This window comes from Bos taurus, chromosome 3, assembly GCF_002263795.3.
Source record: "Bos taurus isolate L1 Dominette 01449 registration number 42190680 breed Hereford chromosome 3, ARS-UCD2.0, whole genome shotgun sequence".
Classification (NCBI taxonomy): Eukaryota; Metazoa; Chordata; class Mammalia; order Artiodactyla; family Bovidae; genus Bos; species Bos taurus.
Genome location: NC_037330.1, coordinates 114,611,222 through 114,635,264, shown reverse-complemented (window position 1 = coordinate 114,635,264; position 24,043 = coordinate 114,611,222). Strand labels below are relative to the sequence as shown.

At 53.5% G+C, this 24,043-nt stretch overlaps 1 protein-coding gene across 9 annotated transcripts in view; it reads right to left on the bottom strand.

Moving 5' to 3' along the window:
- Positions 1 to 1,309: 1,309 nt before the first annotated feature.
- SH3BP4 (SH3 domain binding protein 4) overlaps positions 1,310 to 24,043 on the bottom strand; it is a 98,703-nt gene continuing 75,969 nt past the window's right edge. For 8 of the 9 annotated variants that reach the window (XM_015467119.3, XM_059884540.1, XM_059884541.1 and 5 more), the window contains 4 exons: positions 23,157 to 23,407; positions 15,015 to 17,374; positions 4,489 to 4,677; positions 1,310 to 3,244 (listed from right to left, as the gene is read on the bottom strand). In XM_015467119.3, the coding sequence (XP_015322605.1) occupies positions 3,020 to 3,244; positions 4,489 to 4,677; positions 15,015 to 17,374; positions 23,157 to 23,274 (2,892 nt within the window). In that variant the 5' untranslated portion in view covers positions 23,275 to 23,407 and the 3' untranslated portion in view covers positions 1,310 to 3,019. Of the gene's footprint in view, positions 3,245 to 4,488; positions 4,678 to 15,014; positions 17,375 to 23,156; positions 23,408 to 24,043 lie in introns of those variants that run through there. The other variant, NM_001144088.1, reaches the window with a different exon arrangement.

The window sequence follows — 24,043 nt, the reverse complement described above, 5'->3', positions numbered from 1 at the left end:
ACCACCGCCAAGGCCTCAGTATAGGGGGCCAGGCTGTGGGTTGAGCTCTGTTTTTCAAGGTCTGCTGGAAATCCCATCCCCCAGCCTGTGAATGTGGCCTTGCTTGGAAATAAGGTCATTAAAGAAGATCAGTGGCTCAGATGGTAAAGAATCTGCCTGCAATGCAGGAGACTTGAGTTTGTTACCTGAGTCGGGAAGTCACCCCAGAGAAGGGAATGGTTACCCACTCCAGTACGCTTGCCTGGAGAATCCCATGGTCAGAGGAGCCTGGTGGGCTACAGTCTATGGGGTCACAGAGTCGGACACGACTGAGCAACTAACACACACGCACACACACACACAGAAGATCGAGTTAAGATGAGGTCACACTTGATTCGGGTGGGCCCTCTCCCATAACTGGGGTCCTTAAAGAGAGGTTTGGACAGGCACAGGGGGACGGCCATGGGACACCCTGATCTCGGACTTCTGGTCTTCAGATCCGTGAGAAGATGGCACTCTGTGACAGGAGCTCCGGGCTAAAACCGCCACCTCCGCCGCTAGCCTGTGTATGTCAGGGGCCTCGCTGAGCCCCTTCTCAACTGCAAAATGGTGTGAGGTTCTGGCTGGCGGGGCTGGACTTGACAAACGCTGAGGGGTGATGAGGAGGGCAGAGGTGCGCTCAGAGGCTCTTGCCTGTTCAGCACACCCCGGCCCAGGGAGGGGTCAGCCTCCGGTGGTCCCTGTGCCCCCTCAATGCTGCAGGCACCCTGTTCCCCTGGTCTGGCCTGGCTGGTGCCTGCTTACCCCTTGACCTTGGGCTCAAGTCACTTCTAAAGGAGGCAGGCCTCCTCCCCATCCTCCCCACCACCTCCAGGTGGGGCTGGGCTCCATCGCTTGCCCCCACCCCATTCCGTTCTCTCCCTGAGCTACATGGTATTCCGAAAGCGAGGTGAGGGCAGGGCCTCTGGGAGTCTGTCTTGCTCTAACCTGATGTCCACGCTCAGCTGTGTACGGTGGGTGTGGGATTGGCCAATTCCAGGTGCAAAAGACCGAGAAAAAGGCAAGCCATCTGCACCTTTGGGTACTCTGGGCCACACCTGATTCCCATTAGTCAGTAATGGCTGAGATTCCTATATTCCAAGAGCAATTAAATCAGCAGCAAGAAAACAAGAGCCTCACTAACCCAAATGTCACCCTGCCATCTATGTCATGTCCCCTTGACCATGGCGGAAGGCAGAGGGGGACACGGGACATGGCTCTGTGCATAGACACACTAGGCTTTGTGCTTTATTTAAAGTCTGGTTGGGTACAGAAACACACGCACGCACAGTTAGGTTAAAATATCCAAAGAAAATTTACTGCAACTTTCATACAATTGAATTTGTGCTACAAGACACGTTGCATAGGAAACTATTTAAAGCCCCTGAGGAAAAAAATCTCCATATTTAAGGTGCGACTGGTTTTGTTTCTTCTTTGGGGAAAAGTGAGAGATGCTCTCTGGGAAGACTGAAGGCGGAGAGTGGAGCGCAGAATGTAAGATGATTTCGTGGGATGATGGGGAGGGGAATCGTGGGGTGTCTCGGTTTTTGCAGCATAAAATCTGTAATGTTTTTTGTTGTTGTTGTTGTTTTCTAGCTGTGGGTTTTCTGAATCGGAATCAATAACTGTAGAAGAATGTTTTAGCCCAATAAGGGATTTACATGGATTATACTAAGTAATTAACGCGCTTCCAGCAAGCAGATTTAGAGAATGAGATTCCGGAATCCCAGATGGTGCATCGCTCCTGTAAGCACGGCGCGTGTCCCGGCACCTTCCCGGGCATCGACTCTATTGATCTTCCAGATGTTTCTTCTCGCCCATCCCTCACTTTCTTCCGAGATGATGCAACCACACGCGACTGCAGAATTCAGCCCAGCAAGGTGATCTCCAGCTATCAAGCCATCAAGGCAACCGTCAGCCAAGGCTCAGATTTTACGTGAGAACATTTTCAGACAATGGTCACCCTGCTCAGATAATCTTCATGCTCTTTTTGTCTTTAAAGATTTCCCTATGCTCTTTATTTCCAAGGAAAGGAGAGACAGACAGACGAGGAGGGGAGAAGGGCTCCATTTCAGGTGAAGTGGAGTTTGGCAAATGCCAGCAGGCGTCTCTGGACATCAGCATAGGGTGTGCTTGTGGTGATGTGTTCTTTGTGCCCAGAAGAGAGGCTGAAAGCTTTGCAGCAAGCATTCCCTGCCCCCGGGGAGAGGCTGGGCACGGCCTCTCAGAGCTGCAGGGACCACTTGGCTCCGGGTGGCGAAGGGCACACAGGCAGGGGCTCAGAAAGGCTTCCCCTGTGTCATGGCCGATCCTTCCTGCAACACGAGGCCAGGGTCGGAAGGTAATAAAAACAGGAGGGAAGAGTAGGACCAGGACAGCCTCAGAAAGAACGGGCGGGCACCGACTGGACTCGTTTACTGAGACACCACGTTTCTATTTGATTTCTTTTTCACAAGTACACAGCCAAGAAGGTCTGGCACTTGAGCAAGTGTCTTCCCGTGCTCAGTGGTGAAATTCAAAGTGTGTCCGACAACCAGAAATGCTCCCACAACCCTTAAATACATATATACATCTGTCACATAATTTAAAAAGGTCTTCATAGAACATAAAAACCTCAACACTATCTGATCCTAAGAAGTGTTTTCTTCTTTTAATTTAGGGTCCAGTAAAAAATTAGATAACCACCTTTCTGGTACGCCCTACCCCCATACTTTAAAAAAAAACAAACTGATTTTAAATTTAAATTTATACTTAACAAATAGAAACCTATTTGATTGGCAACTACCTGCAGTAGAAATTCCCTTCGGGCCTCCCCCACGATGGAGAAGGCCGGTGGAACATCATATGTGTGCTTGGTCCTGGGTGAGGGTCCAGTGGGGAGGGCCCCTGGGTCTGTCTGAGCAGCTGACCCTCCCTCCCTCCCCAGTGCCATGTGCCCGCCCGGGCATCTGGGGCAGACGGAGGGTCCGTGCCCCAGAGCAGCAGGAGGTCGGGGACCTGTTCAAATCACGAAGTCATCATGGTCCACGGGACTGAAGGCGGAGGCCCGCAGGATGTCCAGGGAGTTCACCAGGATCAGGGTCCCCGTGAGGTGCTTCCAGCGCTTGGTGATGGGGTTCTTCATCTTGTCCAGGCCGATGTGCAGTTCCTGGATGACATCCCGGTAGCTGTCCCCAATCTGGTGGCTCCAGGTGAGGAGAAAGTCGTAGGCGGGCTTCCACATGGCCTGGATGGTGCGGTCGTCGAAAACCAAGAGAGAGAGCAGAGATTAGGAGACAGCGAGAGAGCTGGTCCGAGTTACCTCTCCTAGCACCAGCATCATGAACCCCAAAGCAGTCGACCCTGTCCTGGGCCAGCACATTTCAGAGGGAAGAAGGCACTTTGCGTGAGAGCAGGTGGGCAGTGCTGAGAGTCAATTCCTAGGTAGGTTGATAAGAAGTCCAGGGTCCCCGAGAAAGAGAGAGGGGTCTGAGGCTCTCTAGGAGAAAAGGACAACCTTTTTTTTCCCTACTTTGCTTTGTCTTAGTCAATATAACAAAGTATCCTGCTCAAGTTCATGTTTCTTCCTAACAAGAACCCTCTGACTAATCTTGTTCTCTTAAGATGTTTATTGTGGGAGTGGGTCTGGTTAAGGCCTTGCTGTTGTCAGCTCTCGTCTTAACCTGGGAGTGGGTCTGGTAAAAGTATATATGGCCTTGGTAAGACTAGTGAGTGGGGGGCGCTCTTCGTCCCCCTTCTGAAGTCTATGTCAGAAGATTCCTCTGTCCTTTTCATACTTTAATAAAACTTTGCTATACAAAAGCTCCTGAGTGATCAAGCCTGGTGCCTGGTCCCTAAATCTTCTTCTTCGGAGATTATGAATCCAACACCGTTCATTGTAAGCTATCAGTACCACGTACTGGCCAAGCCAACAGAAGGGGCCTCTTTCCTTCCAACCCCATAGCACTTTCCATTTATTTAGAAACTCGCCACGTCAATAAAGGATGCCCTTATCCTGGGGACTTCCTGCTTCCTAGGTCTTGAGAGCCTTTCTGTCTTTCCAGAAGCTTAAAGTGACCTCCACAAAACAAGTGAGAAAACAGACTCTCTGAGCAGGGACCCAACCAGCCTTGGCTGAAGCCGGCAACATACAAGGATCTGTCCACCCCTCCCTGTGTGGGGCAGAGCCCCATCATCCTGCGTCCTCCAATCAGGCCAAAGGTAATTTAAGATCAGGATCAGCAAGGGACTGGCAGTTCTGAGGATGCCGTTCCAATGTCCCACCTGAGAGCAGAGCAGCCTCACCACCACCCAGGGCCTGGCTGCCAACTAAGGATCCCGATAAGGATGGACATGCTCCCTCTCATCGCGAGCCTCCTCTGCACTGAGCACTTGCCTTCACACTTCATCATCTGTCCTCCTAAAAATGCTCTAATGTAGACGCTGTCACCACTGCATTTGACAGGTGGAGGGAAGGGCAGCCGGGCTCACCTCGCTGTCCACCACCCCGTTCCTGTCCCGGTGGGGAGACTCGTACGCGTCCATCTGCTGCTTGGACACCTTGGCGAGCTTCTCGGCCAGCTCCCGCCAGCGCTGCGCCACCTCGACCGCCGTGGTCAGGAGCACGAAGTCTTGGATGAGTCTGACCACCAGGCCCTGGCAGTCCATCTTCAGTAAGGCCTGAGGAGGAAGGCGCGGGGATGAGGCAGGGCTGAGGGCAGGCTCTGGGATCCCAGGAAGCTGGCCCTGCAGAGACCACGTGCTGGCTCCCTGGATGCTGTGTGGCCTGAGCAAACCCTCTGCTGGAACCCACGATCGCAGGATGTACTGGGCCCCCCGCCTGCACATCCTCGCCCTCCTGTAAATCACAGCAGGGTCTTTGCAGATGGAACCAGATATCCTGTGGCCCTGGTGGACTAGGGTGCCTGCCCCTCTTCCAATGACTGGTGTCCTTATGCGGAGAGAAACAGACACGCAGAGAAAGAGGGAAGACTGGAGGTAGGGACAGGGTGATGCAACCGCAGCACTGGAGCCCCCAGGAGCTGGGAGAGCGGCACGACAGACCCCCGCAGAGCCCCCAGAGAAGCCAGCCCTGCGACAGCCCCAGAACAGAGGCAGGATGAACCTCAACTGCTTGGAGCCTCCCAGCCTGCGGTCCTTCCACTCGGTAGCCCGGGACACGGACGGGTGGGGTGGGTGAGATGACGGCTGTTCGTGTGTTCCCACCGCCACTGGGGAAACTGGAGAAGTGATGCGCTTGACCCAGACGGCCAGTGCAGGGCGGCCAGGGCGCAGAGCAGGACAAGCTGCCGCCAGCGGGTGGGGAGCCCTGACTCACAGAAGAGGCGCGAGCAGGGGGTTCAGATTGGGACCTGGCGTGCAGAGCAAGATCTGGGACCCTTGGGTTCTGCAGACACACGAAAGGCTGGGATACAGGGAGGCTGAGAGAGGCCAAACCATCAAGAGTCTCCAGAATCGATGGGACCCCCACCCTTGTCACAACTGTGAGAGATGTCCAATGTGTCTCTGCACAGGGCTAACTAACCGTGGAGGGACTGGGGGGTCAGGAGGTGAGAAGTGTTGTCAGCTGGGAAGGAGGCAACGGGCAGATTCCCAGGCCACGTCCCCGTGTGACCCGAACAGCATGTGGCCCCACCTTGGATGTCATCCCCCACCCAGGTGAGGGGCTGGCCCATCGGGGCAGGCTTTTAACACAGGGTTTGCTGCCCTGGGGTTCTGTGCAGCCCAGGCTGGAGGCGCGGTTCACACTAATGTTTCTGGCTTATAGAAATGAAGCCACATCAGTATCACAAACCCACAGGTCTACTGTCCCCACACGTCACCCCAAGCCACACGGACGTCTGCTGGGTGTCGGGCTGTGGGCCCCACGGAGCCGGCACAGAGTGTGTGACTGTGGGCGGCCAGGATGCAGCCCTGGCAGGAGGAGAAGACTCGGTGAGGACCAGACCCACCTGGGCCACGGAGCCAAGGCTCACCCCAACCTCATTCACCCAGCAGATCCCTAGATTACAGCCTAACAGCTGCAGAAGGGAGCCTCCGGGGCCCCAGCGATGGGGTCTGAGATGCCCTGGTGCCCTCGGACATCGAGGATGCGACTGAAGAGACGCTGAGACCAGGCCCTGCCTCCTTTCTGTCCCTGAACGCTCTGTCCAAGCACCTGAGGCTGTCACTTCAAGGCTCCACAGAAAAAGTGCTAAAAACATCAAGACACCTACCAGCCAACCCCTCCCCAGCTGAGCCAAACACATCTTTCTCTTCAAACATTTTGTGAAGCTGCAGGCAGCCTGGCATCCGAGCAAGGTCAGTCTGCTGGGCTGCTACTTGAAAAAACGCAGCTATTTTAGACTGAGCGTTCTCATTGAAGTACATTTATTTGGGGGAACTTAACAAAATGAATGGATGGTGACTTTGGGCAAAGGGGCTCCCTGAATGTATAAGCATCTCAATCTTTACCTTTAAAACACAAGCTCATTCTGAGGCTGTCCAGGGTCCAAAGGCTTAGCAACTGGCTTTAAGGTGGGAAACCAGAAGGGAGGGCCATGTGGTCCTTTTCTGATTTTTGTCTTTATAAACAAACTGCCATCACTGAGTCCTTCCGGTGAGCTGGGCATGGGGCTCATCTACTCCCCAGAAGCCCCATGGAGAGAAGCCAAGCTCACCCCAGTTTGCAGATAAAGTTGAGAGGACAGGGGTCCAGTGTTGGAGCTGGTCTGGCCTCCAGGCAGCCTGTGCCCGGCTCCCACTCACTGTGTGGGCTGTGTGGTGTCTGATTTATAGACCCCGTAGACACTGGTGACTTGTCCAGGGTCCCATAGCTCGAGGGGACAGGAGTGCTGCGTGGTGTCTGATTTATAGACCCCGTAGACGCTGGGTGGCCTGTCCAGGGCCCCACAGCTTGAGGGGAGGCAAGTAAGACTTCCTGGCGCTCAGGCCAATGCCTTGCCAGCTCTGTGGGCACCACGTGACTTCAGGACCCGTGCATGAGGCTTCAGCGCGATGATTCAGACATGTCAGAAATTGGTCTCTTTGAACTTAGATATCTTCAAGTGACATTGTTTGAAGAAAATTAAATGTTTACTAGATTTGTACTGCAGAACCTGCTATGGGGGGGATGTGTGATATATTGGTAGAATTCAGGATTTAAATTCTTTTGCTTGAATAATAATAAATTAATAATAAAAAAACAAGGTCCTACTGTACAGCTCAGGGAACTAGAGCCAATACTCTCTGATAAACCATAATAAATATGAAAAAGAATGTCTCTCTATATATGTATAACTGAATCACTTTGCTGTGCAGCAGAAATTAACACAACACTGTAAATCAACTATATTTGAATAATAAAAAAAGTAAAAAAAAAAAACTTTTGGCGTGGTGTGGTTTGAGCCCAGATGCACAGCGGAGGCAGGGCCCCTGCTAGCCACGCCTGCTGTTCTGAGAAGGAGCCAGCCGACCCCCTGTGACAACGGTCCCTCCCAGGCTTCCGCATAGCGTCCCGGCAGCGCGTGTGTGCTCAGCTGCCTGGCTCCACAAGCGGCCTGTTTTCCAGGTAACAGAACACTTCAGAGTCCCCTGCTTCTGCTTCGGGGATCCCTGGTGGGGGTGATCAAAGCTGCTCTCTCCTCAGGGCACAGCGCACAGGGACAAAGGTCCTGAGAAGCTCAGCCCCTCTCTCTGGCCTCTGAGCAGCTACAGCTGCCCACACCATCTTCAAGGGGTAGTTCTTACATTTTCCCCCCACCCCGAAGGATGCATTTTGGGTGCTCACCAAATCTCAGAAATAAAATTTTCTCAGCTGCAGGGGTCTGGTTCTGGAACCTTTTCCCTGTGGCACCTCTTTAATTTCTGCACACACAAGTTAACACAGGTAATAGCAGAGAACAGAACACACCCAATGAAACAAAGCACAAAACCGGCCCCAGCTTGACTCTCAGTAGCTGGAGTGACCGTGCCTTAGGTCAGGGTGGCCAAGCTTGCTCTGTAGGGCCAGACAGGATCTGTTTTTGGCTCTGCAGGCAGGGGGTCTCTGCCTTGGCTGCGTGACTGCGGTGGGGCGAGAGAGTAGCACAGACAGCACTTGAACGAGTGGACAGGGCTGCGTTCCAGTAAAACTTCCCTTACGAAAGCAGGTGGCCCTCGGGCCAGGGTGCCAATCCCCGTTTGAAAAGACATTCTTATGAGAATACGACAAAGCATCATTCTGCAGTATGCTCATTCCAAGCTTCCATTCCAGAGGTTCAAACACCAGAAGGGCGGTCACCATGGCAACCCTGCTCCTCCCTGTGTCAGTGCCCTTGGGGCTTCAGGACCACCTGGCAGGAAAGAGCCCAGAAACCTCCATAAGTGCACAGCTGATAGGTAGCTGCATCCGCTTCTGGGGGAGAAGGTGGTTTTGCTCCCTTTTCAGAGAATTCCTTCATCCCAACCTCTCCAGCCCCAACTCTCCCTGATCTCAACACTCCCCTCATTTCCATTCGCTTCTCCAGGTTCTCAGTGTTGATTTCACCTACAACCTTACTCCTAAAACCACCACCTGCCTAGACTTGTATTCTTACAGCAACTTTCTCTTTTTTCAGAGAAACTCCAAGAGCCCACAGCATCCTTCCCTCTAGCTCCTGGACTCCCACCGCCACCACCCGTGACTCCTGGTCACCCACCCTGATGGCTTCGCTCCTGGTGGCCCCAGGACCAGTTCTGATTGCTGGCTTAGGCCCCTTCAGGAGAGGCCGCCCTGCCCACAGCCTGGTTCCTCCTGTAGTTCCAGCCAACTCTCCCTCCTTCCCTCCCAGCCCGGAGGACAGACTCCTTGCCGCTCCCTCAGGGTGTAACCCCCAGAGTCAAGAATAATCTCTTACATTGAAAGAGTGTTGCTAAATGAAGACACTTCCAGTTCTTACAGAGCTAGGTTCCTGAGGGTTCTGTCTGCCACCCTCCATACACACGCACACACACACACGAGATGGCCATCACCCAAATCTTCACAGTCCTCGAGTATGAGCCAAACCCTTCCCTCCACTCACTGTAGTCGCCACGTCCTGGAACAAATACATAGCAGTGTTTCCCACCTGGATTTTCAACCACACTCAGAAAACTCTTCCCCAGACCCACAAAGTGTGTCAAAAGCAGCATTAATGCCTTAAAAACAGAAGAACACACTCTGTCATTTCTTACTCTCACGCGTACTGCATGTTCAGTCGCTCAGACGTGTCCAACTCTTTCGAGATCTCCTGGATTGTAGCCTGCCAGTCTCCTCTGTCCATGGGATTTCCCAGGCAAGAATAGTGCAGTGGGTTGTCTTTCCTTTTCCAGGGGATCTTCTTGACCCAGGGATCGAATTCATATCTCCTGCATTGGCAGGTGGGTTCTTTACCCCTGAGCCACCTGTGGAAGCCCTCTCACCCTCATAAAACAAAACTAAATCCCAGATGTGGGAACCCAAGGGTCAAAAAGGCGAGAAGGGTGCACACCCATCAGCAGGGGCCATTCAGTCCGGTCACTGCAGAGACAGAGATGGACACCGGTGGGCTTTTAAATCATCCCCCGTCACTCTCAGGCCTTGCTCGCCTCAATGTGACCCCGCTGCCATGGCCAATGCTGGCTCCTCCTTCTCTGCAGGGTGCCTGCAGCTGGCAGAATGTTGTCACGAAATGGAAGGGACAAGCCTGCAGAGTCACGGGGCTGGGACCTTCCTCGGAGCAGCGTTGGTAATGGTGAGATCAGGCACCACCGCCTTCTTGGAGATGGAGGACCAGAGCATCTGCCCAGCTGGGGGTGGCAGCTCCGCACAGACCCAGAGCCACCTGCTCACGTGCTCCAGGGGGAGGAGCTGATCACAGACAGTGCAGGGCAAACCCAGGGAATGGAGGAAGACCCATGGTGTCTACCCTGCAGACCGCTAACACAGGCTGCTTTGGAAGACGGGCCCGGAGTGGGGGCTTTCTGCTGCTGTTTCTCAGGACTGGCAAATAACAATGCAAGAAGAGCATCCGCCGTCTTCACAAACAGAAATGCCAATGAGGACTATCTTCATTTTGGAAAAAAACCAAACCTGGGATGAGCCACAGCAGCGGGCCAGGCCCAGGACCCCGGGGGACTCTGAAGGTCAGCACAGCTGTGCAGGTGGCCTGGGAACTGCCCCTCTGGGCCACAGCACAGACCCGGGGCCATCCGACCCCCACGCAGCATGGCAGGATGGAGAGAAAGCCCAGGGCTGCCTCGCTGGCTGCCCGTCCTCTTGCCAAGGTGGGCCAGGTCTGAAGGCTAAGAGTGGGGCAGGGGTGGGGGGGCACTGACTGTCAGCCGTGTGGCTCGGAGGCTGGGAGGTGACAAGGCACAACAACACACCTGGGTGGGTCCCCAAGGAGAAGCACACACCTGGGTCCCCTTCCCGTCCCCTGAAACACTTACCCCATCCCCTGGCCCAATGCTCAAGGAAGAAAGCACGAGCGTCATCCAGCCTGGGCCAGCCCCACCGTCAGCACGTGGCCATCTAGACTCAGCCCAGCCTCTGGCCTCCCCTGGCTTCTGGTGCTACCTCACCCCCTCCCCCCCTGCACACAACAGCCCCTCTCTGCTGGGTGGGCCGTGGCCCATCCCCCGTGTCAGCCCCTCTCTGTTGGGTGGGCCACAGCCCACCCCCCGTGTCAGCCCTCCCCCCACACTTGCCTTTCCCTGGCCCACTCACGTCAAGGGGATCTTTTCTTCAGGGCCCATCACTGATCTGTCCTGCACTCCTGTGGGTGTTCACTCCGCATCTCCCTCAAGGAAAGGCGCAACACCCTACCCTCAAATAAGGGCACAGCAGACACCAGAGACATGTTTCATGAACATGGAGTACCAACTCCCGCCCTGGACGGGGCAGCTCTTCCAAGCTCTGTTAGAAGCTGCAGCCATATGCCTGCCACCAGTTCCCCCTGGCCTGTTTCTGACAACAGAACTTGACTTCAGAAGCTCTTCAAATATGTGGTGCCTATTCCAGGATCTTCCTAAGCCACAAGTCCCGCCAGCCAAGCGATCGTCAGGGGGGTTCATTCAATGCTCTCTCATGCCTGGGGATGCTCCGTGAGCTCCCTCCGTCCTGGCTACTCTCCTCGGGGTCAGCATCTCACCTCCCCCCAGGGGGGTTCATTCAATGCTCTCTCATGCGTGGGGATGCTCCGCGAGCTCCATCCGTCCTGGCTACCCTCCTCGGGGTCAGCGTCTCACCTCCCCCCAGGGGGGTTCACTCAATGCTCTCTCATGCCTGGGGATGCTCCGTGAGCTCCGTCCGTCCTGGCTACTCTCCTCGGGGTCAGCATCTCACCTCCCCCCAGGGGGGTTCATTCAATGCTCTCTCATGCGTGGGGATGCTCCGCGAGCTCCATCCGTCCTGGCTACCCTCCTCGGGGTCAGCGTCTCACCTCCCCCCAGGGGGGTTCACTCAATGCTCTCTCATGCCTGGGGATGCTCCGTGAGCCCCGTCCGTCCTGGCTACCCTCCTCGGGGTCAGCGTCTTACCTCCCCCCACTCTATTGATGGTCGGGGTGGTGGTAGCATCACCCGTGTCGGACAGCCATCGTTTGTCACAGACAGGCAGGGCCTCTGCTGGAGAGCTGGGCAGGCCGGGGACAGAGGGGTGCTTTCCACGGTGGTCACACCGTGCGGGTGAGACAGGGCTGCAGAACAGCCGGAGATCGTAGTTACCTAAGGTGCTGCTGGGCCAGCTCTGATATTGAACAGATGCACGAAAATGGCGAAAGAGCAAGTGGAACCAGAGAACAGAAACACACGTGACCTCAGGAGACTGCGTCCAGGTCAGATCCTCAGCCTGCGTCACTCATTCATTCGCTCACTCCTCATTCACTCACGTGTTCACTCATTCATCGAATGTCTGGGTGTTTCCTGCGTGCCAGCATGGCTTCCCTCGTGGAGTTCATATCCAATTAGCCTAACGATAAGGACCGTGAATACGAGTGAACAAGAGCGTTTCGGATTTGAGAAAGCGCCATGAGGACGAAGCCGCAGTAACCCAGGGAGCCTGGCGCAGGGACCCAGAGGCGCCAGGTCGCTTCATCGAGGGCGGCAGAAAAGGTCTGGCAAGGACATCTGAGCCGGGACCTGAAGGACATAAAACGCAGCCACGTGAAACTGGAGTGGAGAGAATTCCAGGCAGAGGGAACAGCACATGCAGAGGCCCGGGCAGGGGCAGCCAGGTGTGTCCAAGGCACGGAGAAACGGCCACCGGTGCAGCTGGTGTGCAGCGGCAGGTATGACCCCCAGCGGAGGGCCCGGTGGGGCTGGACAACTCAGTCCTTGGTTCCTTTATCCTTCTCATCTGCCTGCAAATTTACTGTCTGAAAACCTTCACACTTTTAATTCATTCAATCACTGCTTCCAAACCAAGGAGTCATAACTGAACAGAAAGCTACCTTCAAAACGAGAGGGGTGGGGAAGAGGTGGTCTGCCTGGGACAGGGCTGGAGAGAGGGGGGGGTGGGTGAAATCAGCCACCGAGGCCGCAGGAAGCCTGATCGCCCAGTGATTTGTTAAGTCCCTGGAAATAAAACACCTGGTTTCCAGCAACTCCCCAGACACGCTGGGATAAATCAGCCTGTAGTTTCTAGAAGTTTGGCCAAGCATTCAAACCTGCCAGCCCACAAGATGAGGCGATAGGAGAGGAGCCGGGGAGGGGCGGGAGAGGGGAAACACTGCTAGACCAGTTCCACTGTGGCACCACAAATCCAACCTTGTCCCGGCGCCACGCTCCTGCGAAGGTCAGGTTTCATTTCCTCCTTGCCTGGGAGTCCTGGTGGGTGCGGGGCTGGCAGGGGATGGGGGGAGGACCGAGTTGCACACGGAACCCCTCTCCCCTCCCGACTAACCCAAGGAAGCTTCCCGAAAAACCCACTCTCAGGGCAAGCTCCCCAAGTTGAACAAAAAGAGGAAAAGAAATGAGTTGGAAATGGAAGTTGAGCGCCACCTCCTCAGTCCGCCCAGGTTCATTCATCCTGCCCCATTCAAGGTGAGCGATTTCCAGCTGTGAGGAAGGAACAATTAAATACCCTTCATGGTTCATGAATGCACATCATTCCACCATCATGGAGAATCCCTGCTGGTGGCTCCCTCCCGCCCCCCTGTACGGGGTCCATCCACGAGGGCACCATGAAACTCAGGCTGGACACAAATTGCGAGAATTGATCTCACAGGTGGGCTGGCGGGATGAGCCCTGAAGGGGGGCCCTGGCTCCTTGCTGTGCAGGACCCCCATCCAGGGCCTGGGCAGGTTCCTCTGTTGCCCATCCCCCTCACCTCATCCCCACCCCTGTTGCCATGACAACGGGCTTCCTCCCCACTGAAGCTGCCATCAGTGATGGATGCCCTCAGTGACCTCCTGGTTGCCACCTCCAGGTCCGGTGTCCCTCCCGTGGGCAAAGTCAGGCTCTTATCCCGCTCCGTGTGTCTGGCACTTTGTATTACTGTGGGGCTACTGTCAAGGGGTCTTTCTTGATGCCTTGCTTCCTGTTAGGCTGCCATTCACGCTCCCTGCAGCAGGGGCCATGTCCCCGAGGACATACCCCTTCTGCGCCCCCCAGCCCCAAGGGGCAGCACGGGATGTGAATGCAACACTTCCATCCACGCACACACCCTCACACCCACACAAACAGGCCGGGCCCATCCATTCCAACAGGCACACACTCAGAATGGCAGGTGCTGGGGGAAGGAGGGGAGTTGAGGTGGCAGAAATGCAGGGGCGCTGGGAGTCATACCTTACAGGGCTTAGGAGGTGAAAAGGGCTGAGTGGAATGGGCAGAACGAGGGGGAAAAAAAGGCTATGACCGAGTCATGGGCTTCCCACGGGAACAAAAACCAGTGGCGTGTTCGTATCGGGGGACGGGCAAGGGAACTGAGTCGGCTTCTGTTACACAAAGAATCAACAGAATGTCTGCTGGCATGAATTCAATCAGCGATGCCCAGAAGGCATCAAGCTTCTCCCGGGTAACTGCACTGGCAGTTAGAGTGACCAGTGCAGAGCCTGGGCCTGTTGGAAGCTGTGAATGGGTAAGGAAGGTGCTTTCCGGTTGGTTTATAAGCTCCAACCAGCAGGGGGGGCTCTAACTGCCCCCTCTTTACTTAGGATTCCAGTTCCCAGCTGTGCTGGCAAAACAGAGGCGGTCCTCACTTGTTTCCTGAAGGAAATCAACCCTGAACGTTCACTGGAAGGACTGATGTTGAAGCCCCAAGAATACTTTGGCCACCTGATGTGAAGAGCCGGCTCACTGGAAAAGACCCTGATGCGAGGAAAGATTAAGGGCAGGAGAAGAACGGGACGACAGAGGATGAGATGGTTGGATGGCATCATCGACTCGATGGACATGAGTTTGAGTAAGCTCCGGGAGATAGTGAAGGACGAGGAAGCCTGGGGTGCTGCAGTCCATGGGAGTGGCAGACAGTTGGACGTGACAACCACTGAACAACAACAATAACAACCACAACGTCACCCCAAATCAAACAGAAGCAAAAAGGAGGAAGAGGAAATGATACTGAGGAGGGCAGAACCTTCAGGTAAGGCCCAGAGAGAAAAATTCACATTGTGATCAAGTCAGACTTCGGGGCAGTGGTTCACCAAACCTTCACGTCACAGGTCCCACTGGATCTGACGAAAGGATGGATCTCCTCCCAGGAGATCTAAACAGGAGCGGGTGGACACAGGGCCCCCTTGTACCCCAACCCCCGCAACCGGCAGGGGAAGATGCATTCTGGACCTCCGAGCTCACAAATTCAGCGGGAGGAGCCCTGAACGACCCTCACGCCCCGGTGGTGCTGAGCTGCTTGGGGCTCCCCTCCCCGAGGCCCACGTAGAAGCCTGTCCCCAGGTGCATGTGAGTGTCTGGGAGCAGAGAGGGGCCCCAGAACCCGGGCCCACCGACTGAGGAGACCACGCCCGTGCGCGCGCATGCCAGGGCTCTAAGGCCAGGCTGGGCCCCCAGCCCCCGCGAAGCCGCGCCCACCGGCCACTCACCATCATGAGCTCCTTCTGGAAGGACTTCCGGTCTTTGTTGTCCGTGTTATTGCAGTCTTCCTTCAGCTTCTCCAGGACGGACGCTACCCGCTCAGGCTCGCTGTCCAGCTCGGCCCGGCAGAAGAAGGTGAGCGGCAGGTCCCCGTAGCCCAGCGCGTCAGCGAAAGAGCGCCAGCTGCTGACGTTCTCCATAAGCAGCGTGCGGACGGAGGCGTAGATGTAGGTGAGGAACTTGCAGGGCCGCAGGATCTGCTCCAGCAGCACCGACGTGCTCAGCTCGGGCCCCGCGAGCAGGCTGGGCCGCGCCTTGCCCACCACCAGCACGTTCTTGGCGTGCACCAGGCCCACCCTGCCCTGGTGGTAGCCGATGTACCACTCCTTCGTCCACAGCTGCCCCTTGAGCCGGATCTTCTCCTCGCTGAGCAGGGCGATGGCGTCGCCCTTCTTGTACTCCAGCAGGTAGTGGTTCTTGCTCTGCCGCACCACCGTCTTGAGTAACTTGCCGAACTTGAGGCTGGACACGGGGCGGTCCTGAAACGTCGGGTACTTGGTGGTGGCGGCCAGCGGGGACAGGATAATCTTCCCCACCTCGTTCTTCTTGAGGAAGCGTCTCTGCCCGGATGGCTTGATGGCGCTTTTGGGGGGCGGCTGGGGGGTCTGCACGCAAAACTGGGTGAGGATGGCCTCCTGGTCATCTTTCACCTGAACCCGCAGGGTGAAGTCAGAGAGCTCGCTGGGGTTCTGGCAAGTGATGGGGAAGATGAGGCGGCTGACCTTGCCCAGCTTCACCTGGAACCCTCTCACGGCCTTGGCCTGCTCGCTGGCTTTGACCTCGTAGTTGGTCATGTTGGAAAACACACAGACTTGGAGATCCTGGGGTCTGGACAGAACGAACTGGTGCTTGCCCCAGAGCTGCAGGGCCACTGGGGCTGGGGTAGGGGCCTGGCGGGTGACCTCGCTGACCAGGAGGGTCTTTGGGGCGCAGTCATGCCCGAAAATGGTCACCACTGTCTTGAAGGACGGGTGGATGTGTTTGGGGCCGTAGAGACCCACGGTGACTTTTTTATTGATGAAGTCCCAGACCGTGGAAGGGTAGAGGATGTTCGGGCCGTGGGCGACGATGGCCAGGTACATACAGGGCTCCAGGTTGTCCAGCTGGACCTGGACTGTGTCCCCGTAGCTGTAGGCGAGAGGGATGGGGACGTAGGGCCCCTCTTTGGAGTCGCTCCTCAGGCACTGGAGGCCCACCGTGCTTTTGCTGAAAATGTCACTCTTCACCTCGGCTGATACCTTCATCTCCAGGATGAGGTGGGTCTTCACCTCCAGGGTGCTCAGCTTCACCTCCAGCACTGGGCTGATGGAGCTGCACCGGTCGCTGTTGAGCTCCAGCGGGGGATCCAGCAGAGCCTTCATGGAGATCTGCTGCATCTCCCCGGGAGCCACGTGGCCCTCGGGCACGTGGATGCTGATGTTGGCGTCCGGGAGTTGTACGGCGCCCCCCGAGCTGTCCAGCTTGCACACGATGTTCGTCTCCACCGCCTGGGTCTGGCCCCACCCAGGGCTCTGGCCCAGCAGGTCCAGGTCGTGGCAAGACCGGGCCAGCTTCCGGTGGCTCAGCCAGGCAGCCCGGAAGTCCTCGCGGCTCTGGAACTGCTCGGGGGCAGGCGATTTCAAGCCCGTGAAAAACCCCGAGGACGCGGGCGCGTCAGACTTGGCCTGGAGCACGGAGAGCTCCGAAAGGCTGTAGGAACGCTTGCTTCGGAAGAAAGGGTTGTCCCGCTTGACGGGTGGCTCCGTGGGGAGGCGGCCGGCGGCCGGCAGCTCGTCGAAGATGTTGCCGGTGCTGTTGGTGGTCGCCGAGCTGGACTCGGTGAAGGAGGATGTCCCTGTGTCGAAGAGGAGCAAGTCCACGGCGCTTCTGGGCATCAGCTCGTCCACGCTGGGCATCGCTGGGACATTCCCATTAAGAAACGGGTTCGTCTGGACCCCGTTCCAGAAAGGATTATTACTGTAGGGTTTGCTGGATTCCTTCTTGGCATCCGTCCATCCCCCGAGCAAATCGAGCTCCTTGGCGACTTCGTCCGGGCTGTCTGGAAGATTGTCGATCATCCCACTGTCGCTGAGGGTGGAGTTCCGGTAGTTTAAGGGCTGCACGTAGGAGGAGGGGATGTAGCCCATCTCCGTGGTGTTGTGGGCATACCACCACTCCCCGCCCGAGGTGTCCAGGACATACAGGTGGTCGCCCTTGGAGAACTTGAGGGTGGTGAAGTTGGTTGGGCAGTAGTCCTTGATTGCAATCACCTCCTTTGCGTTTCCAAAGGGTGTGGGATTGTCGACGAGCAAGGCACTGGGAGAAGGCACTGTGCAAAACAAAGAACAGGAGGTGAGGGTGGGCTCCCAAGAAGAGGCAGAATGTTGTCCTAAGCCATGGAGAAAAGAGGCCTGGGAAACCATCACCCCCGACATGGAGACAACAAGCCAGGCATAACCGACAGAAACCAATCAGTGAAATCTGGGGTCTGCTTCACCTGGCTGAATTCTCCCCAAATTCCATCACATCCCAATCAAAGTCTAAGTCAGGTAGAAAGCCTCTCCACCATCCACAGAAACACAAATCAGCATGATAGAATTATCAGATGTCCCGGGTTTTACCATAAAGAAGGCTGAGTGCTGAAGTATTGATACTTTTGAACTGTGGTGCTGGAGAAGACTCTTGAGAGTCCCTGGGACTGCAAGGAGATCAAACCAGTCAGTCCTAAAGGAGATCAACCCTGAATATTCTTTGGAAGGACTGATGCTGAAGCTGAAGTTACAAAAATACTTTGGCCCCCTGATGCAAAAAGATGACTCATTGGAAAAGACCCTGATGCTGGGAAAGTCTGAAGGCAGGAGGAGAAGGAGGCGGCAGACAATAAGATGGTTGGACGGCATCACAGACTCAATGGACATGAGTTTGAGCAAACTCCGGGAGATGGTGAAGGACAGAGAAGCCTGCAGTGCTGCAGTCCACGGGGTCACAAAGAGTCAGACAGGACTTACTGACTGAACAGCAACAACTGGGGTTTTAAACATCTCCTTTTAACTGGACTTTTCTTGATTTAACTAACTTATTGGGACTGCTGCTAGGTCAAAAGAGAAGTTGAAAGTGATTTAGAAAAACAGTGTTAAATGACCCAATGCATGTAACCAAAGACCAGAAAAGCCCTCCAGCAGAAATCTCTGTGTCTAAGAACCAATTCCACTCTCTCCCTTCAGAATGAAATACATACACCGAGGGGAACGTACCCTTGATAATCAGACCCGTTTCCTGGTTCCCAAGTTGAACCCATTTTTCATCAAACTATTTATATGAAATAAGATTTTTGAGTCGGGTCTCTTTCAGCCTCTTTTAAACAATCGTTCAGAAGAACACCATGAAATCATTTCTCTCTTATCCCCTGAAAATTAAAGGTTGAGGTTCAGTCATAATTCACGTTCTTTTGAACAACTCTTGAAGCAATCTGAAAAAATGCCAACACTTTAAACAGCGGACTTAAGCTAATTTATGGCTCTTGGTGTCCAACTATGTGTTACCAATGTAGACAGCAATTAGAACAGCAGAGAAAAAAGTCATCTAAACAAGTAGGATGTGTTTTGAAAAATAACGGATAATTAAAAACCTCCCATAGGTGACCAAGTACATATACGTAGAGGATTAGGGTTAAGAGGATGAAGACATTTGTTTCTGATGGAAATAACCCCATATATTGGCCCCCTTCTTAGCCCAGCTGTGCCTTGTTTTACAGAGTTTGCTGCCTTCCTGTTACAGAAAAATGAAAGCAAATGTTCTTAGTTGTCTTAAATGAACAAGCAAAGAAAGGACATTTTTAGTGGAATTACACTTTCATCTTGTCTAATGTATGACTAAGTCAACAGATAAACTAGTCTATCAAATCGGCCCTCCTGCAAAAAAAACTCACCTGCCCATTTCCCTTTCCTAAAGGAAATAATAATAAATTGTATAAAGGAAATGATGATAAAGTATATTGTATTTCTACAGCAAAGTCTCAGGAAATAAGGTAGGAAGTTTCTATTTATTTACACTAACTAAATTACAGAGATATGCTTGGCAGGGTGTGTACCTGGGCCTTGGGGAGGCTGTCACCTACCACCAAGTCTGGGGTGTCAGAGAAAATCTGGCTCTGGGATCATCAGATCTGGACTTTTAATCTATACCCTTAGGGCTTCCCTGGTGGCTCAGCTGGTAAGAGAATCCACCTGCAATGAGGGACACCTGGGTTCGCTCCCTGGGTTGGGAAGATCCCCTGGAGAGGGGAACGGCTACACACTCCAGTATTCTGGCCTGGAGAATTCCATCGACTGTGTAGTCCAGGAGGTCACAAAGAGTCGGATTACGACTGAGCAACTTCTTTCACTTGAGCTGCTGTGGGATCTCTGGAGTCTGCGATTGTTCATGATGGATAAACCATCTATCCTCAGTGGGCTCTGGTGGGGATTAAATGAGATGATGCTGATGAAGTGATGAATATAATGATACTTAGTCCAAGCAAAGGACTCACAAAACCAACGAACTTATGGTTACTGCAGGGAAGGGATAGGGAGTTTGGGATGGACACGTCCCCGTTGCTATGTTTAAAATGGATAACCAGCAAGGACCTACTGTATAGCACAGAGAACTCTGCTCCATGTTATGTGGCAGCCTGGACAGGAGGGGAGTTCAGGGCAGAGTGGATGCACGTATGTGTCTGGCTGAGTCCCTTCACTGTTCACCTGGAACTATCACATTGTCAATCAGCTATACCCAATACAAAACAAAAAGTTTAAAAAATAAATAAAGCCCCCTCCTCCTCGAGCCCCCTCCTAATTTAATTTTTCTCCATAGCATTTATCGTTAACTGATACAAAATGTCCTTACATATTTATTTTGGTTTTGCGGGGGAGGGTTCCACTGCCCCACTAGGCTGTTTGCTCTGTTAGGGTACGTCTTGCTCACAGCAAGTTGCTTACAGCAGAGAAGCAACATCCACGTTATTGAAACAAGGTGTTGGCCGAAGTCAAAGTTAGTATTCCCCTGGCTTTGCCCTTTTTCTGTAAAATCACACCGGAGAGAAATCACTTAAGACAGAAAGGAGGGAGTGAATAAAAACAGCCAAGCCAAGATAACAGCTTTGGGGGGGTGGGGAGTGAAGAAGGGAGCTGGGTCAGCTGAGGTCCAAGGATAGGATAAGATCTTCCCGCCTACTTTTTTTTCCAGTCACAGGCTCCAGGAATACAAACAATTTTTTGTTTCCTTGACACGTCTCATGAAAGTGTCACATAAAAATTAAAACCAAATGATAATTAAAGAAAGCTGGCCGGCTATTAAAATCTTGTTAGACTTCCTCAAAAGTTATATCCCTATTACATTCCTCCAGAATAATTCCCTTACAGTAATATTTTTTTAAATTAAAAACCAAAGCTATTAAGCAGGATGTAGCCTGAGAAAATGTATCAGTGCAAATGAAGAATAAAATGGTTTTACTTAATATTCCAAGCTTTCTTCTTAGGAGAGGAGTGGCTACAGACTTCACTTAAGGATGAGGCTCATTTGATGGGAGACCGCACCCCTTCCAGTCGGGACCCTGTGGAGGTGGACCGAGGGGTGAGCTCCCTTCTAAGACCTGCCTCTTTATCAGTCGAGTGCTACAGACACCTGGGGACAAGAGGCTGGGACTTCCATTAAGTCCGATGCAGGAAAATCCCTATCGAATTCCATCTTAATGAATTCTGGAGAGTGCTGCCCAGATTCACAGGTACCTTGATTTTTAATACAAAAAAATATCCCTGGGTGTCAGGAGGTTCAACTTACTGAATAATACATTTCCTACCCTTCTGCCTTGGTTCTTATATAGGAAAAACATTTATCAGGTGTGGAAGACATTGTGCTGGATATTTTGCCTGAAATAAGACCCCACCTTGAAGCTGGCTTTATCATCAGGATGTGCAGGGAGCTGCTGGGCTGAAATGCTGCCTGGGCCACAGGTCGCCCCCTCCGGAGTGTGGTCCAGGGGTCTCTCCCCACTCCATCGCCCTAAGCTAACCGGCCCTGCCTCACAGCCCTGGCTGTCTCGCCTGCCTTCCTTCCCAGCTGCAGCATTCTTTTAGGATCAGCGTCATCATCTTTCAACGTTCCGCTCTCTGCCCCACATTTCAACATCCCCAGCCCAAACCCCATAACTTAAGTTCCCAGTTTCCCGCTTCAACTGTGAGTAGCTGGGTTATAAGGAAAACAGTGCCCAGTACCTGACTACAAAAAATAAATGGTTCGATTATTTATAGCAACACCCAATAGGTCCGCTGCTCTTACTAATAAAGCCTCCTGACTTCCCTGGTGGCTCAGATGGTTAAGTGTCTGTCTACAATGCGGGAGACCCAGGTCCAATCCCTGGGTTGGGAAGATCCCCTGGAGAAAGAAATGGCAATCCACTCCAGTACTATTGCCTGGAAAATCCCATGGACAGAGGAGCCTGGTAGGTTACAGTCCATGGGGTCGCAAAGAGTCGGACACGACTGAGCGACTTCACTTTCTTTCACTTTCCTGATTCCTTGGGGCTTCACTTCAGGAGATGTAACAGATGTGGGTTCAGTCCTTGGGTCAGGAAGATCCCCTGGAGAAGGACAAGGCAACCCACTCCAGTATTCTTGCTTGGAGAATCCCATGGACAGAGGAGCCTGGCAGGCTACAGTCCATAGGGTTGCAAAGAGTCAGACACAAATGAAGCGACTTAGCACACACGCATGATTCCTTGGCTAGTCTTTTCTTTAGAAAAAAATTTAAAGCGATACTCAGGGCCACAAGAATAAAGCACAGACAGGAAGAGGCAGAAGTTGAGGATTAACGGAAGAGAAAAGGCAGAAACGTGCACATATGTTTACTACATCAGGGTGAAGTGTCATGATTTTATCTGGGAGAGAGCAGTTTAGCTCAAGAAATATTTATTTAGCACTGACTTTGTGCCAGGGACTAACGACATAAAGGTACAGAGAAAGCTTTTGCTGTTGAGCTGTCTGTAGGCAGCACAGTGGATCATTTCAACAGAATTCACCGGCAGAGTCGACTGATGATGGTGGTGATGATGATGACGAAATGTAAGATGCCAGGAACCTCACAGGAGACACACCATGATGGCTAATGAGGGCAGGATGAACTCTAGGAGAAAAATGACCCACCAGCATCCTCTTTAGTGTCTAAGAATAGACTTCACCACCAGCCCAGTTTTATGGAGCTGTTAGGAAAACCCAGACTCAGTGATTAAACCCTGGGTTCACCTCTAAACCTTCCCTGGTGGCTCAGATGGTAAAGCGTATGCCTACAATGCGGGAGACCCGGTTTCGATCCCTGGGTCAGGAAGATCCCCTGGAGAAGGAAATGGCAACCCACTCCAGTATTCTTGCCTGGAAAATCCCATGGACGGAGGAGCTTGGTTGGCTACTGTCCATGGGGTCGCAAAGGGTTGGACACGACTGAGCGACTTCACTATCATCCACCTCTAAACCAGGGGTGGGCAAACTCTGGCCCCTGGGTTTGTCAGCTGTTTTGTGATCCAGGTGGTGGTTTTCATCAAGTTTTGTTGGAACACAGCTATGCCTACTTGTTTACTCTCTTCTGTGACTGCTTTCTCGGCCCAATCGCAGAGCCGAACAGCTGTGACAGAGGCCATGTGGCCTGCAAGGATTCGAGTACTTACCCTGTGGCCTCCTGCAGAGAAGGCATGCTGACCCCTGTCCCAGACCACCCTTCCCTTCCCCAATGGCTCTCAGGACCTCCTTGGCTCACCACACTCTCCTTCCCCTGGTTCTGTGTTCCACCACGCTCTTGTCTTAATGTCATCAAAACTCACACAAAGAGAAAGAATATTCTTCGTTAAGAAGCTGTTTCATTACTAAGGGGAAAATTCAAAACAACCTCCCCACACATCAAAACCAAACCAAACACGAGGCTGCCGTTGCAGGGCTGAATTTATAACCTGACGAAGTTTAGGCAGCTCAGATTCAGTTATCTGAATGTGAAACCTGGCAGCCTATAAGTAGGAGAGTCTCTGGGTCTTGAGCGCTCGTATGCTGCGTTTTCTCCCTAAGCCAGTGCTGTTCCCGGGAGCTCACCTTTGACATCATTAAAGCTCGATTCTGAAAACCCTTCGCTGAGGTCAATCAGGGTCCCCTCGGACTTGCACCGCGGGAGGCCGCTGGAGTTGGCAGCCCGGATGCGCTGAGCCGCCATCCTGAAACGCTTTTCCCCGGGCGGATGGGCTAAGGTTTCATATTTCTCCCTCCAGTTATTCCAGTGAGTGCGGAAGCTGCTGTCTCAGGCAACCATGCTGCACGACGGCATCAGCTTGGCAATGTGCTTCTTCCTGTGAGGGGTGGAAGAAAAAGAGAAATTTCCTTGGAGCAAGTGAAAAGACACGGGTTAAAGAGAAAATCAACGGCAAGAGGGAATCCTCGCTCTTCCAGAGGCCGTGCCATTTTTCCTGGCCCAAGAGCACACAGCAGGGCTCAGGCTCCAGCTTCTCTGCCCCTCTTATGCCTGTCTCATGGGTCTCTGGGTGCACACAGTCCCAGCAGTGTTCCCTGGCCTGCTGTGTGCACCCCCTCTTGCTGGGGGGTCATAATGAGGTTTGTGAAATCTGCTCGAGCACCTGGCCAACCCATTCATTATAGCCAAAGAGGAGGACAAAACAGCATTTGTCCCGCTGCTAGTTCCAGGGCTCGGAGAAGGGGGACTAGAGCTCAAGTGTGTACAGAAAGTGGCTGGTCCCCTTGACTCCAGCCCGGGGCGGGCCGTGCTTTGCATCTCTGCAGTGGGTGTGAAGGGCCTGCTCCCTGCCCACACACTCCCCTAGATCCTCCCTGGACCCCCGAATAAACACAACACACACGTGACCACCTGTGCATGCAAGGTGTTCTCATGTGACTTCTGCAGACGGAATTCGGTACATTCACTGAGTCACCGTGCTGATAGCACACCGGGAGAGGAAGATTTTGTGGGA